This window comes from Spermophilus citellus (genome assembly GCF_964194105.1).
Source record: "Spermophilus citellus genome assembly, chromosome: 2".
Taxonomy (NCBI): domain Eukaryota; kingdom Metazoa; phylum Chordata; class Mammalia; order Rodentia; family Sciuridae; genus Spermophilus; species Spermophilus citellus.
Window position 1 is genome coordinate 184,852,931 of NC_138183.1, and position 13,875 is coordinate 184,866,805.

Consider the following 13,875-nt stretch of genomic DNA (forward strand, 5'->3'; position numbering starts at 1 on the left):
GGTAGGAGAAACAGGCTGTAGAAGCTCAGTTCATCCCTATTCTTATTTGGAAACACCCTACAGAGAATATACATTCTGTTCTGCTTCTATGGGAAACAGGCGTACTTCTCTCTCACAGTCCAGTGTAAGAATCCTAAGGGCTAATGTGTCAGCTCCATGGTGTCAGGGTCCTGACTCCTCCTCATCTTACTCATTTTTATAATGTCCAGTGACTCACTACCACATCTACATTTTAGAAGAAATGGGCAGGAGGTGGAAAACCCTTTCCCTTTTAGGGGCATGACCCTAAGGTACTATGTTTGTTCACATCCTATTGGTCACAACTTCCATCTGATTCGATGCTAGGGAACCTAAGAAGTTAGTTCTTATCCTGAGCAGCAAGAAACCCCAGGAGATACTATAACTAGAGAAGAGAGAAGAATAGATGTTGGGGACAACCAGGAAACCTCTACCACAGGTACATGCTTCTATTACAATGTTCTTCTGGTATTTCCTACCTCACTGATAAGAAAGACATAGACTTGGAAAAAAAAACAGAAGCAAATAAAACAATTTCCATGGTTGGGATTAACTCAAGAATCAATAATTAGAGGGGGAAAATAAATCTGTATAATCCCAGAAGATGAGAGGAATGTTGCATTTGGAATTCCAGAAGTGGTAAATGAGAATGAGGACTGAACTTTCGCTGTTAGGGTTAGAACCACAGCTCTGCAATATGTGATCCTAGGTACAACCACTTAATCTGTCTATAAAATATATATACTTCATATTATTGTAGATTCAAAGTCCATTGGAAACCACTGAGAAACTTAACAATAGTGAATATAAGGAGTATCAAGAAAAGAGCTAAGTCTTTTTTCCTTCTTTTTTGTGGTGCTAGGGACCAAACCCAAGGCCTCGCACATGTTAAGCATGCCCCTTACCACTGTGCTACATTCCCAGCTCAAGCTGATCTATTTTAACACCATTAACCAGCCTGAACTGGTCTTAGCAATCCAGTGTACTCTTATGAAGGCAAACTAGTCCTCATGATACTAGATTAAATTGTTCTTTAGCATCCATGAAAAGTATACGTAAGGATACCAAGAATGGACAAGCTGGTATATTGTGGTTGAGAATGCTACTGCCAATGAAGCCCAAAGCTAGTGATCAGATATTCAGAAAAAGATAAGATCTAGACAGAGCCCCCAAGATAGTTCATGGGGGAACTATTCTTTGCTAGTTCATGAAAGGAAAAAAGGGAAAGAAAGGGCAGGTAAAATATGGAAACTAAATCAGAACCTAACTATATATCATACATTTTTTTTAAGTCAGCAAAGAACAACTAATCTTAATTTGAAGTGGGGGGGTAAAGGGAAGAAAAATAATAAAGCCATGTATTTCTTATCCTGTCCAGGCTGCTTCTTAACTATACTCCTTCTAAAGCTTGCAAGACATACAAAGGTTGAATTCTGAAGCAGATTATTTAAATGGGTATTCTTAGCAACACATACTATGCTTTTTTAATAATAGCAAACTTTCAGTTTGCATAAAACTTTGCCAAGTGAGATATTTGGTTGCTATTGTAAAATTAGTTGTATCATTTGAAAAACAGAAAAATGTTAAAATCATATGCGCACCAGGCATGGTGCACGTACCTGTAATCCCAGCAAAATTTGGGGGCCTGAGGCAGAAGGATTACAAGTTCAAAGCAGCCTCAGCAACTTAGTGAGAACTTATCTCAAAATAAAAAACAAAAGAGGCTGGGGATGTGGCTCAGTGGTTAAGCACCCCTCGGTTCAGTTCCCATACCAAATAAATAAACACAACAGCAGCTGTAAATGGTACTTTAGAAAGTGAAAGAAATACAATCCTATTATGGAGTCATAACAAAATTTTTAATAAATTTAATATCTAGAACTAGATTTCCTTTAATTATTAGACTGGACAATTTATATTTTACAAATTTAATTGCTCATAACTTTTGACTTCCTTAAGTAGGTATATAAAAATTAATTTTGGGAGGGAGTGTACAAGTAAATCAATATAATTTTAAAAATCCCTATGATAGGGCTGGGGCTATAGCTTAGTGGCAGAGCGCTTGCTTAGCATGCATGAGGCACTAGGTTTGATCCTTAGCACCACATAAAAATAAACAAATAAAATACTTTGTGTACAACCAGAAATATGATCATAATTGAGCTCTATATGTTTAATATGAATTATAATGCATTATGCTGTCATATGTAGCAAATTAGAATGAATTTTAAAAAATAAAGGCATTCTGTCTATGTACCACTACAAAAATTTTTTTTTAAAATCACTATGATCAAATATTTCCACCTTCAGAAATCGGATAGTAGCATATCAGAACAATTCTGAGAAGAGTTGCTATAGATTTATATTTATACTGATTTCTTAAAGAGAAAATCCAGCAAGTTTATTTAAAGTTTTTTCACAGACTAGTTAGTACCTTCTTACAAACACTCCCGCAGAAGGCACCTTTTTTTTCACACGCCTCTTCTCTTTGCTGGACTCACATGAGTCATCTTCCTATCAACAAAAGAAAAAAGAAATGAGACTTTTCATTCTAGCACATATTTTCATCTTTCTACATTGTCTGTTCAAAAGAAAAAAAAATTAATCATGCTAAGTATTTTCAAATCTGATTAAATTTCTTTTAAGATTTTTGTAAATAAGATCCCAAATCTGAAGTACCAGTGCTTCATATTATGCTAAATCTTAAGGCTGGAAGGCACCTTGAAAAATCATTCAGTCCTATCTCTACCTAAAATATCCCTCAAAGAGAATGCCTTGTTTTTTATTCTTGTATCTTAGACTAACATGTCATAATACACTGCTAACTGAAATGCAGAAAGGGTCACTATGTCATCCTCTGGATTTTTTTGCAAGGCCCACAGGGCTAGGATTTATATTTGCTGACTCCTTTCTTCCCTTTTATGTTTGTACAGCACCTCTTTACTGCCCTTGTCTCATTTTCCACTTTGCCCCACTCCCACTGTTCCTGAAAATTTCTTATCATCTTGGTAATTCTCATGACCTATCAGAAAAATCAACAAAATGCTATGGAAAGAAACAAGGGATAAGGCTGGAAACACTGCAGATGTTCACTAGCTCTTAGTCATTTTTGAGTAATTCTTCAAGTAAAAAAAAAATGCTGTGGGGGCTGGGGTGGTGGCTCAGCAGTAGAGCACTCGCCTAGCTCGTGCGAGGCCCTGGGTTCGATCCTCAGCACCACGTAAAAATAAATAAATAAAAATATTGTGACCAACTAAAAAATAAATTTAAAAAATGCTGTGTACCTAGTTAGGACAGAATCTGAATAAAGAAGCTCCATGAACAGGACAAGGCACATGTCCATGGGGAAAGCCCATGGCTAGAATTAATTCCTGAAGGTGTTCCTTCTGATACTTTTGCTAATGAGCTCAGTTAGCTTTATTCATATATAGTAGTGTATGAACCTGGAAGCTATCTTCCAACACCACCTGGAAAAACAGTCATTTCTCTGTGTTCCCTCCTCTTCTCTCAGTTGCAAACTTGCTACCATCCAAGTTTCTAAAGATGAATTTGTCAAAATAAATCTTAACAAGCACCGTAAGAAAGTGAGGGTGTGGAGTTTATAATGGCAGCAGCAAGTAATATGGACAGGATGAACTTGAGGCTGGGCTGTTAGGTTGAAATTAGAATGTCTTGACACAAAGCCCACCATACAAGTACTCAATACCTAAGTTGATGATGACTGAAATATTATAGAGATGAATCAGATAATCTTATGAAACTTAAATTTTTAGTACTGTGGATAAACTAAGTACCCAATCAAAATGTAATATAAATGAGATGCCCTCAGAGCAGTACAAAGTGCTTGGTGAAAGGAGAGATCATATGTGGTCATGGGCATTAGGAAAGAGGTAACAAAAGCAATGATTTCTGGGGATTTTTAAGAGGCAGAGTTGATAGGGAGCCTTCAGGCCTAAGAACAAAATGAAAAAGGCTTGGTGATGGAAAAGAGTAGGGTAAGGTCAGAAAAGACAGGCTACATGTAGGAAAACAGACAGAAATAAGGCTGTTAAGATAGTTTAAGAATAAATGAGAAACTGAAGATTCATTCATTCATTCATTCAGGGTAGGAGAGTGACAAGAAAATCAAGCTGATAATTTCTATGTCTACACAGAATAATAGTTCAGACAGACACAGACACCTTCACAGACACCTACAAGATCAGCAAGAAAAATAGAGCATATGCTCCTATCTGTGGGATGGCCCACTTTTTATGGGCTGGAGAAAACAAAGTTAGTCATGACTAAGAATCTAAGACTGAGCAGGGCACTGTGATGCACAACTGCATTCCCAATTTCTTAGGAAGTTGGAAAAAAAATATATTTTTTTTCCACACACGTATACATATATATACACACATATATAAAGGGTTGGGGATATAGTCCATTAGTAGAGTGCTCCAGGTTCAATTCCCAGTACCACCAAAAAAGAAAAAAAAATCCAAGACTCAAGACAGTAATTGAGAAAATGGTGATGCCATGAATTTGTACATAGAGGAGAATCTGGTCTTTATGTTGAGTTTGGTTCTAGACATTTTTTTAAATTAGGTGCCATCAAAAATTTCAAGTGGAAATGTGCTACTGGCAATGAGAAATAGTTGAGGAGTCCTGATGGGGACATAGTACTAAAATATGAGTTTGATAATCACATACACAGAAAGATTAGAGAAGTATAATCTGAAGGCAGAGATTCTGAGTTTGTTCCTGCTTCACACTAGCTATACGCTCTAACAAGATACTTAGCTTCCTCATACATAACATAAAATGGAATCTACCTCCTCAGTGTTGATACAGAGAAGCTGAGATAATATCTAAGAAAGCACTATAAAAACAGTTATTTAAAAAACTAGTTTTTAGGGCTGGGGTTATAGCTTAGCGGTAGAGCACTCGTCTAGCACATCCGAGGCCCTGGAATCAATCCTCAGCACCACATAAAAATAAATAAATAAAATAAAGGTATAAAAAAATTTTTTTTAAATTTTTAAAAATATGTCAAACTATCCTAAGTAACTCCTAAGAACTTCTCTGAGTAAAAATTATACTACTATAGATTCTTGGGTGGAGAGATTTAAAGATACAACTTTATGCAATCATAAGAAAGTAGCGGGAGAAAGATTTAGTCAGACTCCAAAATAAACTCTTCCAATCCTTAGCTGCATAGGAAGGAAAAAAGAGAAAAAGACACAAGAAAGGGAGAAAATAATACAAACAATACTGCTAGTAATAGCTTGTGTGTGCCACAAATTGCTCAGGGTTTCTACATAATATTTCATTTAATATCACTACAATCCCATGAAGTATTATTATCCCCCATCTTATAGATGAGGAGATTGAGAATTAGAAGCTTTTCAGAAGAGAAAATAAGAAGTGCCCGAGTTACATCTGTTAATGACATTAGCTCATTTACAAAAATTGGGATTAACTTGGGCTGGGGTTGTAGCTCAGTGGTAGAGTGCTTGCCTCGCATGTGTGAGGTACTGAGTTCAATTCTCAGCACCACATAAAAATAAAAAAATAAATACAATAAAGGTCCATCAACAACTGAAAAATATATTTAATTTTTTTTAAATTTGGAATAATCTAAAGCAAGATTGCACAACAAACGGCCCTCAGTCCAGAGCCTGAGTCAGCTCTCCTGAAAGTCTACACATTGTTAGAGGAGAGTGGCATTTTAGAGAACCTGAATTGTGCAGAAGGAAATCAGACCCAAACTTGAAAACAGAATGCTTCTGAACATGAAAAGAGAATTTATAAATAGCTAAAAAATGGAAAATTTTATGCAGAGACTGTCAGTTTGGAATGACTCAAATGAAAGGGTACATTTTGAGTGATCCCCAAAATAAAGACTGTCCCACCTAAGCAGCTGGAGAAAAACAACTACCTTTGAGGAGGAATTGCAGTCCCTGCCACAAGGTGGCAAGATGACAAGGACATATATTATTTTAGTATTTCTAAATTGGCTTTATGGTTTAGATGTGATGTCCCCCAAAAGTTCACATTTGAGACAATGCAAGAAGGGTTGAAGGAGAAATGATTGGGTAATAGCCTTAACCTAATCAGTGAGTTGATCCCTGATGGGACTAATTGAGCGGTAACTGGAGGCAGGTGGGATGTGGCTAGGAGAAGTGGTTAATTGAGGGCATGGCTTTGGGATATTTATTTGTACCTGAAGAGTGAGTGGAGTCTCTCTCTCTCTGCTTTCTGATCATGATATGAGCTGCTTCCCTCTGCCACACTCTCCAGCTATGATGTTCAACTCATCTGGAGCCCCAAGGAATGGAACCGGCTTTCTATGGACTAAGACCTCTGAAACCATGAGCCCTCAAACTTTTCCTCCTCTATAACGGTGCTGGTCAGATCCTTTTAGTTATAGCAGCGAAAAAGCTGACTAAAATGGTGGTTATTAAAGAGATTAATAATTAGTTTGTACAAAATAAAAAGAAGCCAGGAAGTTTTTGTTATAAATCATGAAGCAATTCAGGCCTGGAACAGAACTAATTCATCCAATAATGAAGAAAAAACTTCTTTACAGAAAGAAAATATTAACCATGTCTGAATCCCCACCTTGTATCATAATGAGCCAATCACAAGGACCACATCATGGCAGTCTTCACTTGAAGAACACATAAGGGTCAAAGTTTCCCCAGTGCACTTTCTACCTTATCTACTCTTGAGATCTAGAAGGCCTCAAACACAAGAAGCACTTGGGGTTTCCTGCTGTCATGTTTCTGTCTTCTATACTCCACCTATTTTTCTGGACTTGGCTCTATCTCTTACATGAGTTTCTTTTTAATTTCCTTCTATATATTTGCTCTTTTTGTCACTCTTAAGATAATTTTTTCTATTTTTTACAGCTATATTCTGAATTCCAAATTCATAATTTCAATTGTGAAAGAACTAAGAGTATGGAGTCAAAGTTACAAATTTTAACTGATATTTCCACCATTACCAGCTGTGTGATTTAAATAAGTTACTTAACCCTTCTGAGCCTCCATTACTTCCTATACTAAATGAGGACTAGACAAATAACATAAGAAACTTGTGAAAGAACTCTGTAAACACAAAGTGTTACACAAATGTTAGTTTGTATAATTCCATAACCTGAGCAAAAGGATGCTATGAAAATTTCTATGCTGGATCTTTTTTATTGTTTTTTGTTTTTCCTTTCAGTACTAGGTATCAAAATCAAGGCTTCGCATGCTAGGCAAGTGCCATACCCATTGAGCTACACCTCTAGCCGTTTTTTTGGACGGGGAGGGTGTTGCAGGAACTGAACTCAGAGGCACTGGACCACTGAGCCAAATCCCCAGTGCTCTATTTTGTATTTTATTTAGAGACATGGCCTCACTGAGTTGCTTAGGGCCTCACTGTTGCTGAGGCTGGCTTTGAACTTTCAATCCTCCTGCCTCAGCCTCCTAAGCCACTGGATTACAGGCCCGTACCACTGTACCCAGCAACCACCCTTTTATTTTTAGTCAAGAGTCTCACCAAGTTGCCAAGACTGTCCTCAAATTTGCAATCCTCCTGCCTCAGTCTCTCAAGTAGCTGGGATTACAAACCTGTGCCATCAGGCCTGCCTCTTTTCTACTCTTAAACTGCTGAAGGTTTCTAAAATGGATTCCATTCCAAGAACTTTACTTAGGTTATTTATAATATTAAAATGTACATACTTTCTAACTGCCTCTGAATTCTTACTGCTTATTCTGCCTATAAAAAATAGCTTTTCCTTATATGGTACAAGATTAACAATAGCACTTACTACACACTCAGTGAACCATGCTGAGGTCCTAACTAAAAGAGACACACACACACACACATTGAAGAGAAAGAAACTATTAGAGATAAATAGAGCTATACATATAGATGTATATTCCTTTTATCTTGACATCAGCTCTAAAAAGTCTAAATTATTCTCTTCAACTTACAACTGAATCACAAAGCAGTTAAATGATTTTCCCAAATCAAAAATTATTGTAACCAGGAATCAAACTCAACTAGTCCCAGCCCAAAGCTTACACTCTTTTTTATTTCCTCAATAAAAATAAACATGTTAAGGATACCAACCATATCCATAAAATTGGGGGTCTGAATTTTCTCCATTGTTTCCCTAAGTTGATCCACCTCTGCTCGATATTCATCCAGTTGGCATTCTAATTTCTCTCTACGGAGTCGTTCATACTCCAGCTGGTCCTGCAGTTCTTTGATGGTCCTGTCAAAACAATTTTATTCAATTATCCTCCAATATCATTATATACTCCAATACCATTACTAACATTTTTGGTAACAGTGGAAAGTGCCCATTTAAGACAAGTAAATTAAATCAAAGGCATAGTTACTGCATTTCAGGTCTACTTGAACCAGCACTGATCTGTGTACTAGAGATAAGTAGTGGAAAAAAAAAAAAAAAAAAAAAGCCAAGACCTGCCCTCTTTAATTTAGTAGTGGAGGAAAACAGATAGTAGAGGTGGGGGGGGGGGGGAGTAAAACACATTGGTATCTCCGAGATGATAAGTCCTAAGGGGAGGGGGAGAGAAGCAGGAAACAGTGATATAAAATATCATGGAAGAGGTGATTAGCACTTCATGTTCAGTGGCTAGGAAAGGCTTTACTAAAAAGGGTGCTTTAAGCAAAATTCTGCAGAAAATAGATAGCTAAACATCAGGGGAAGAACATTCCAGAGAGGGAAAGACCTAAGACCCTAAGGCAGAAATATGCCTGGGAAGGAAAAAAGAAAAAGGAAAAGAAGAAAATCAGAGGCCATTCTGGCTGGAGTAGTTTTAAAAATAAATAAATAAAATGGAAAATAGTATAGGTTAGAGGTCAAAAAAAGCCAGAACAGGCAGGTAGGGCCTTATAAGTCATAGTAAGGATTTCAGTTTTTACTGAGTGAAATAGGAATCCACTGGAGGATTTGAAGAGAGAAGCAGCATGCTCTCGCTGAAGTTTTAATGTGATTTCTCTTGGGAACAGACAATAAGGTAGAAGGTGGGGTGAGGGCACAAGGACAGGAGACTGGGAAACCTGTCAGGAGGAGGTCATAATAATCCAGACAAGAGATACTATGACATAAACCAGGGTTTTTGTCTAGAATTCCCAAAGCATGCTGGCTTGGATTCCAGGTCCCCAAGGAGGGCAGTCTGAGAGTACACCGAAGTAGTTCTTTCTGGTAGAAAAATGAGTGGGGTTAAGATGGAGGAAGTGGAAGCCCAACAAATAAGTTCAACAAATAAGAAGGGAAGATGATCCTTGGGACAGAGTAATACAACTATGTTTTGTTGTATTGTGAATTTGATGTAAATAATAAGTAACAAACCAAAAGTGTATCATTCAAATCAATATTTATCTTTTTTTATAGATATACCTAAGATAAGGAGTTTGTACCCAAAATATAAATGAAAGGATCTAAGAACTTCCAGCTAGGATCTTAGGCTAAAGCCAGTACTAAAAATATTCTACATCTCAAACGCCTCAAGAGTATAGAGGCAGTGGTTAGCTACCTATATGATGTGATTTGTGAGAAACCAAGGAAGCCCTGACTCAAAAATAAAAAGTTCTACCACAGCTTCCTAACAACTAAAATCCCATTAAGAGTATTCTGGCAACATATTTTGTCTTCTATTTAAACCCCAAGTATTATCCATAGAAGGAAATCATGTTAAATTTTTATCAAATATTTAAATGTTACTCTAAATACCTTTACCAGATTTCTTAGTGAGGCTAGATCCAGAAGGGGATGGAAGGAAAACAGGCAGTTCTAAGAGTGTAAAGGAAAGAGATAAAACCAATAGGAAGGGCAGGGAAAGTAGAGGAAGAGGAAGAAAAACCATGTGCAATTCGAGTTTCTCTTTTACAGAGCCATGTCTCCTGTCCCCCTTTGTTCTCTGTGCACTCTAGAAAGCAAACAGACAGGCACACAGGCAGTGGGAGGAAAGAAGCATGCGGCATCTTTTATTCTTGCAGCCACTGATTCCTAGAGAAGTAGATACCCAATGTCCAGAGAGTCAATTTAGGATACAGGGGGTAAAAGGTAAGTATAACTATACAACTGCTCACTGCCTCTAGATTTAAGCACATTCTCTGATGGGTACTCTTGTTGGCCAACCCAGGAATGGGTCTCATATTTGTGAGTAGGCAGTCCTGTCTGATGGGGATGTTCAAAGACCTATACTGGTTGAAAAGATTAAAATAGCTGTAGTCTCAAAAAAAAAAAAACCCGAATTCCTTAAAGAGTGCCAGTTTTGCAAGATGAAAAAGAATTCTAGATTCAAGTTGCACAACAATGTGAATATACTTAATGCTACTGAACTGTACATTTAAAAACAGTTGAGATGATAAATTTTATGTTGTGTATACATTATCACATTTTCTTTAAAAGAGAACTTTAACTCCTTCTCCATCAGAGATCTAGTAGGAGGTTTTAGAACCCAACACCCTTTGACAGGATGAAACAACAAACCCTCACGTGGCATCTAGAGAGGTAACTAAATACAAATAATTAAAGTTTTAAAGACATTACTTTTCAGATTCAAGCTGTTCTTTCTTCTGCTTTAGATCCTCTTCTGTTATCCCACCCAAATGTTTATAGTTGCTCTCAGCAATTTCCAGAAGGTGTCTCAATTCTGTAATTTTGTTATAAGCTCTCACTGCAAGACACAATTTAATAAGAACCTAATTTAGACGTGTAACAGCACATATGCTCAGAGTCATGGTCCTCTCAAGCATTTTCTTTTGAGCCACCTACCTGTGAGGTTTGAGAAGGCAGTTGAAGAAAGGGTGGTATATATACAGAGGATAAAACATAAGTGACAGAATAGTTAGATGAGCAAGCAATAAAACACCTAAACATAGGATTCTTACTCTGCTATTGGAGCATATATCAGACTATTATAACTATTAATGCTATGACAAGAAGATTTAAAGAAAACTAACAGTAGTATATTACATGACTATATATAATCCACTATACATTAGAAAATCAGAAGAAATTAAATACATTTTATTAATTTAAAATAACCTAGAATTAATCCATTCCAAATTTTGGTTAGTCACTTGTAATATCTATGAAAGAGAATACTGAGAGGAAGAAGTATTAGTTTCAATCATCTTCCAACTACCAAAACTATGATTTTTCTTTTCATCCTTAAAGATAGTGAGTCTCAACCTTGAGTGATTTTTCCCCCCTCAAGGGACATCTGGCAGTGTCTGGAAACATTTCTGCTTATCCCAACTTGGGATTCAGCTACTGGCACCTAATGAGTTCAGGATGCTATTAAGTATCTTATAATGTACAGGAGAGCCCCCTTCAACAAAAGTAATTCTCTGGACCTAAATATCAAGAGTATAAAAGATGAGAAATTCTTTTGTTTACAGGACGAGGTTAGCAAATTACAGCCTCTTCTTCCTAACACCACTCTGATTTATCTATCAAATGATTGGAGCTGCAGGTTCTAAAATACAACCACCAGAATCTACTGGAGTATTTTTTTAAAAGGTAAATACTTGAAGCCCATCCCAGACCCACAAATTAATTCTGAGGGGCAGATAGGTTTGGGAATCATCAACAAACAAAGTGGTAGAGGAGATTAAGGGGTAAAAAATGCCACATAAGAAAACACTGAAATATGGCTGGGGATGTAGTTTAGTAGTACAGCACTTGCTTAGCAGGCATGAAGCCCTCAGTTCAATCCCCAGCACAATTAAAAAGAAAAGAAAAAAAATTGAGAGAGTTAAATAATTTCTTTAACATTTGAAAGGCTGTTTTGAAAGACGTGTTCTGTGGAATCCTCAGAGGTAAAAGGTAGGATTAATTGGGATTAATTCCAGGAAAAGATTTCAACTTAATAAAAGAGAAATTTTCCAACAAAAACAATTAAAATTATCATGTATTTAAGGAGTGTCTATGATGTACAAGATACTAAGAACTTTACCCATTTTAATCTTCAGAGAAATTCTAAAAAGAAATTTTCTTTCTAAATAATAGTGAGTGGCTTGTCACTGAAAGTGACAGGAGGCCAGATGACATGTGATGGGAATCTTGAACCAATTATCAAACCTCAAATGGTTATAGGGCTCAATGATGCCATAGACCTAAACATAATTCACTAAAATGTGCTCTGAACTGAGACTTGTTTCCAGTGAAGTCTAGGATCACAATAAATTCAACCAGTCCCCAATTGGTACTCTGGCAAAGAAAGGACCATCTAGTTCTTTGTAGGTTTCCTTGGAATAAAATTAAATAGGGATAGTACAATGGCATATGATTTCATATATAGTATCCCTTCACTAGCTGCAAACAGTCCAGCTGAGTACCAGGGAGTGTCACAATATAGCAAGAATGCTACAATCTCATTTGTATCAAACATACCACAAGGAACTATTCTAGTCACGTTCTCAGTCTTTCCCAAAACATCTTTTTGAAATTTCTTGACAGTGATTTCTTCATAAGTGTCTTCTACTCAAAAAATTTCATAAGAAACTGAAATCCTACAAGATCAATTGCTCACTTCCTGCAGTCCTTTACATTCTCAAAATATCAAACAAAAAGAAACCAAAGCACAAGCAACAACTTATAAAACAGATCAAGTGGCCTTCATCAATATCAAAAACTTTTGCACTGCCAAGGATACCATCAAGAAAGTTAAAAGACAACCAACAGAATGAGAGAGAATACCTTCAAATCATAGGTCAAAAGGGATTTGCATCCAGAAAAGCTTTTACGATACAAGAATAAAAAGATAAACCAAGCAGTTGAAAACCAGACCAAGGATTTGAAGAGACTTTTCTCCAAATAAAATATACAAGTGGTTAGTAAGCACATGAAAAAAAGACAGTCAGTATCATTAGTCATTAGAGAAACACCAATTAAAACTACAATAAGATACCACTTCACACCCACTAAAACAGATATAACCATAGACAAATAACAACAAATGTTGGTAAGGGTGCGGAGAAATTCAAGCACTCAAAGATTGCTGGTAAGAATGTAAAATGAGCTTTACTAGTAGCATGAAAAATGTGTTGCATCTTCTTATCTGACATTATCACTTTAAACATGGAAAAGTGGTTTTTATTTATTTTTTTAAATACTATTCCTTGAAGACCAGCAGACTGACATTTTTTTTAAATAACTTTATTTATTTATTTTTATGTGGTGCTGAGGATTGAACCCAGGGCTTTATACATGTGAGGCAAGCGCTCTACCACTGAGCCATAACCCCAGTCCCTGAAAATATGGTTTTAAAAAAAAAAATGTAAAATGGTGCAGCTGACTTACAAAACATTTTGGCAGTTTCTCAGAATGTTAAACATAGAGTTGTTAGATGACATAGAAATTCCACTGCTGGGTATATACCCAGTAGAAATGAAAATATATTTCCACCCCAAAAAGTGTACATGAATGTTCATAGCAGTATTATTCATAATGACCAAAATGTGGAAACAACTCATGTCCATCAACTGATGTGTGTGTGTGTGTGTGTGTGTGTGTGTGTGTGTGTGTATGATATCCATCTGAAAATGGATAATTTCATTTGGATGAAATGAAAATATCAATTTTCATTTGGCAATAAAAAGGAACGAAGTACTAACCCATGTTACAATGTGTACACATGTTGAAACACTGTTAAGTGAAATAAGAAGCCACATATGGTGCAGTTTCATTTATGTAAAATGTCTAAAATGGGCAAATCTATTGATTCAGAAAGTAGATCAGCAGTTGAGGGTTAAAAAAGTGTGACTACTGGTAGGGAGGGATGAGAGTTCTTTCTTTTTTTTTTTTTAACATTTTTTAGTTGTAGTTGGACACCATACCTTTATTTT

The 13,875-nt window shown here is 36.4% G+C and overlaps 1 protein-coding gene across 2 annotated transcripts in view; it reads right to left on the reverse strand.

Moving 5' to 3' along the window:
• Positions 1-13,875, reverse strand: part of ANKRD42 (ankyrin repeat domain 42) — a 136,891-nt gene that overhangs the window by 75,549 nt on the left and 47,467 nt on the right. For both annotated transcript variants that reach the window (XM_081280143.1, XM_081280144.1), the window contains exons 10-12: positions 10,574-10,700; positions 8,122-8,266; positions 2,453-2,532 (exon numbers count right to left, since the gene is read on the reverse strand). In XM_081280143.1, the coding sequence (XP_081136269.1) occupies positions 2,453-2,532; positions 8,122-8,266; positions 10,574-10,700 (352 nt within the window). The remainder of the gene's footprint in view (positions 1-2,452; positions 2,533-8,121; positions 8,267-10,573; positions 10,701-13,875) is intronic.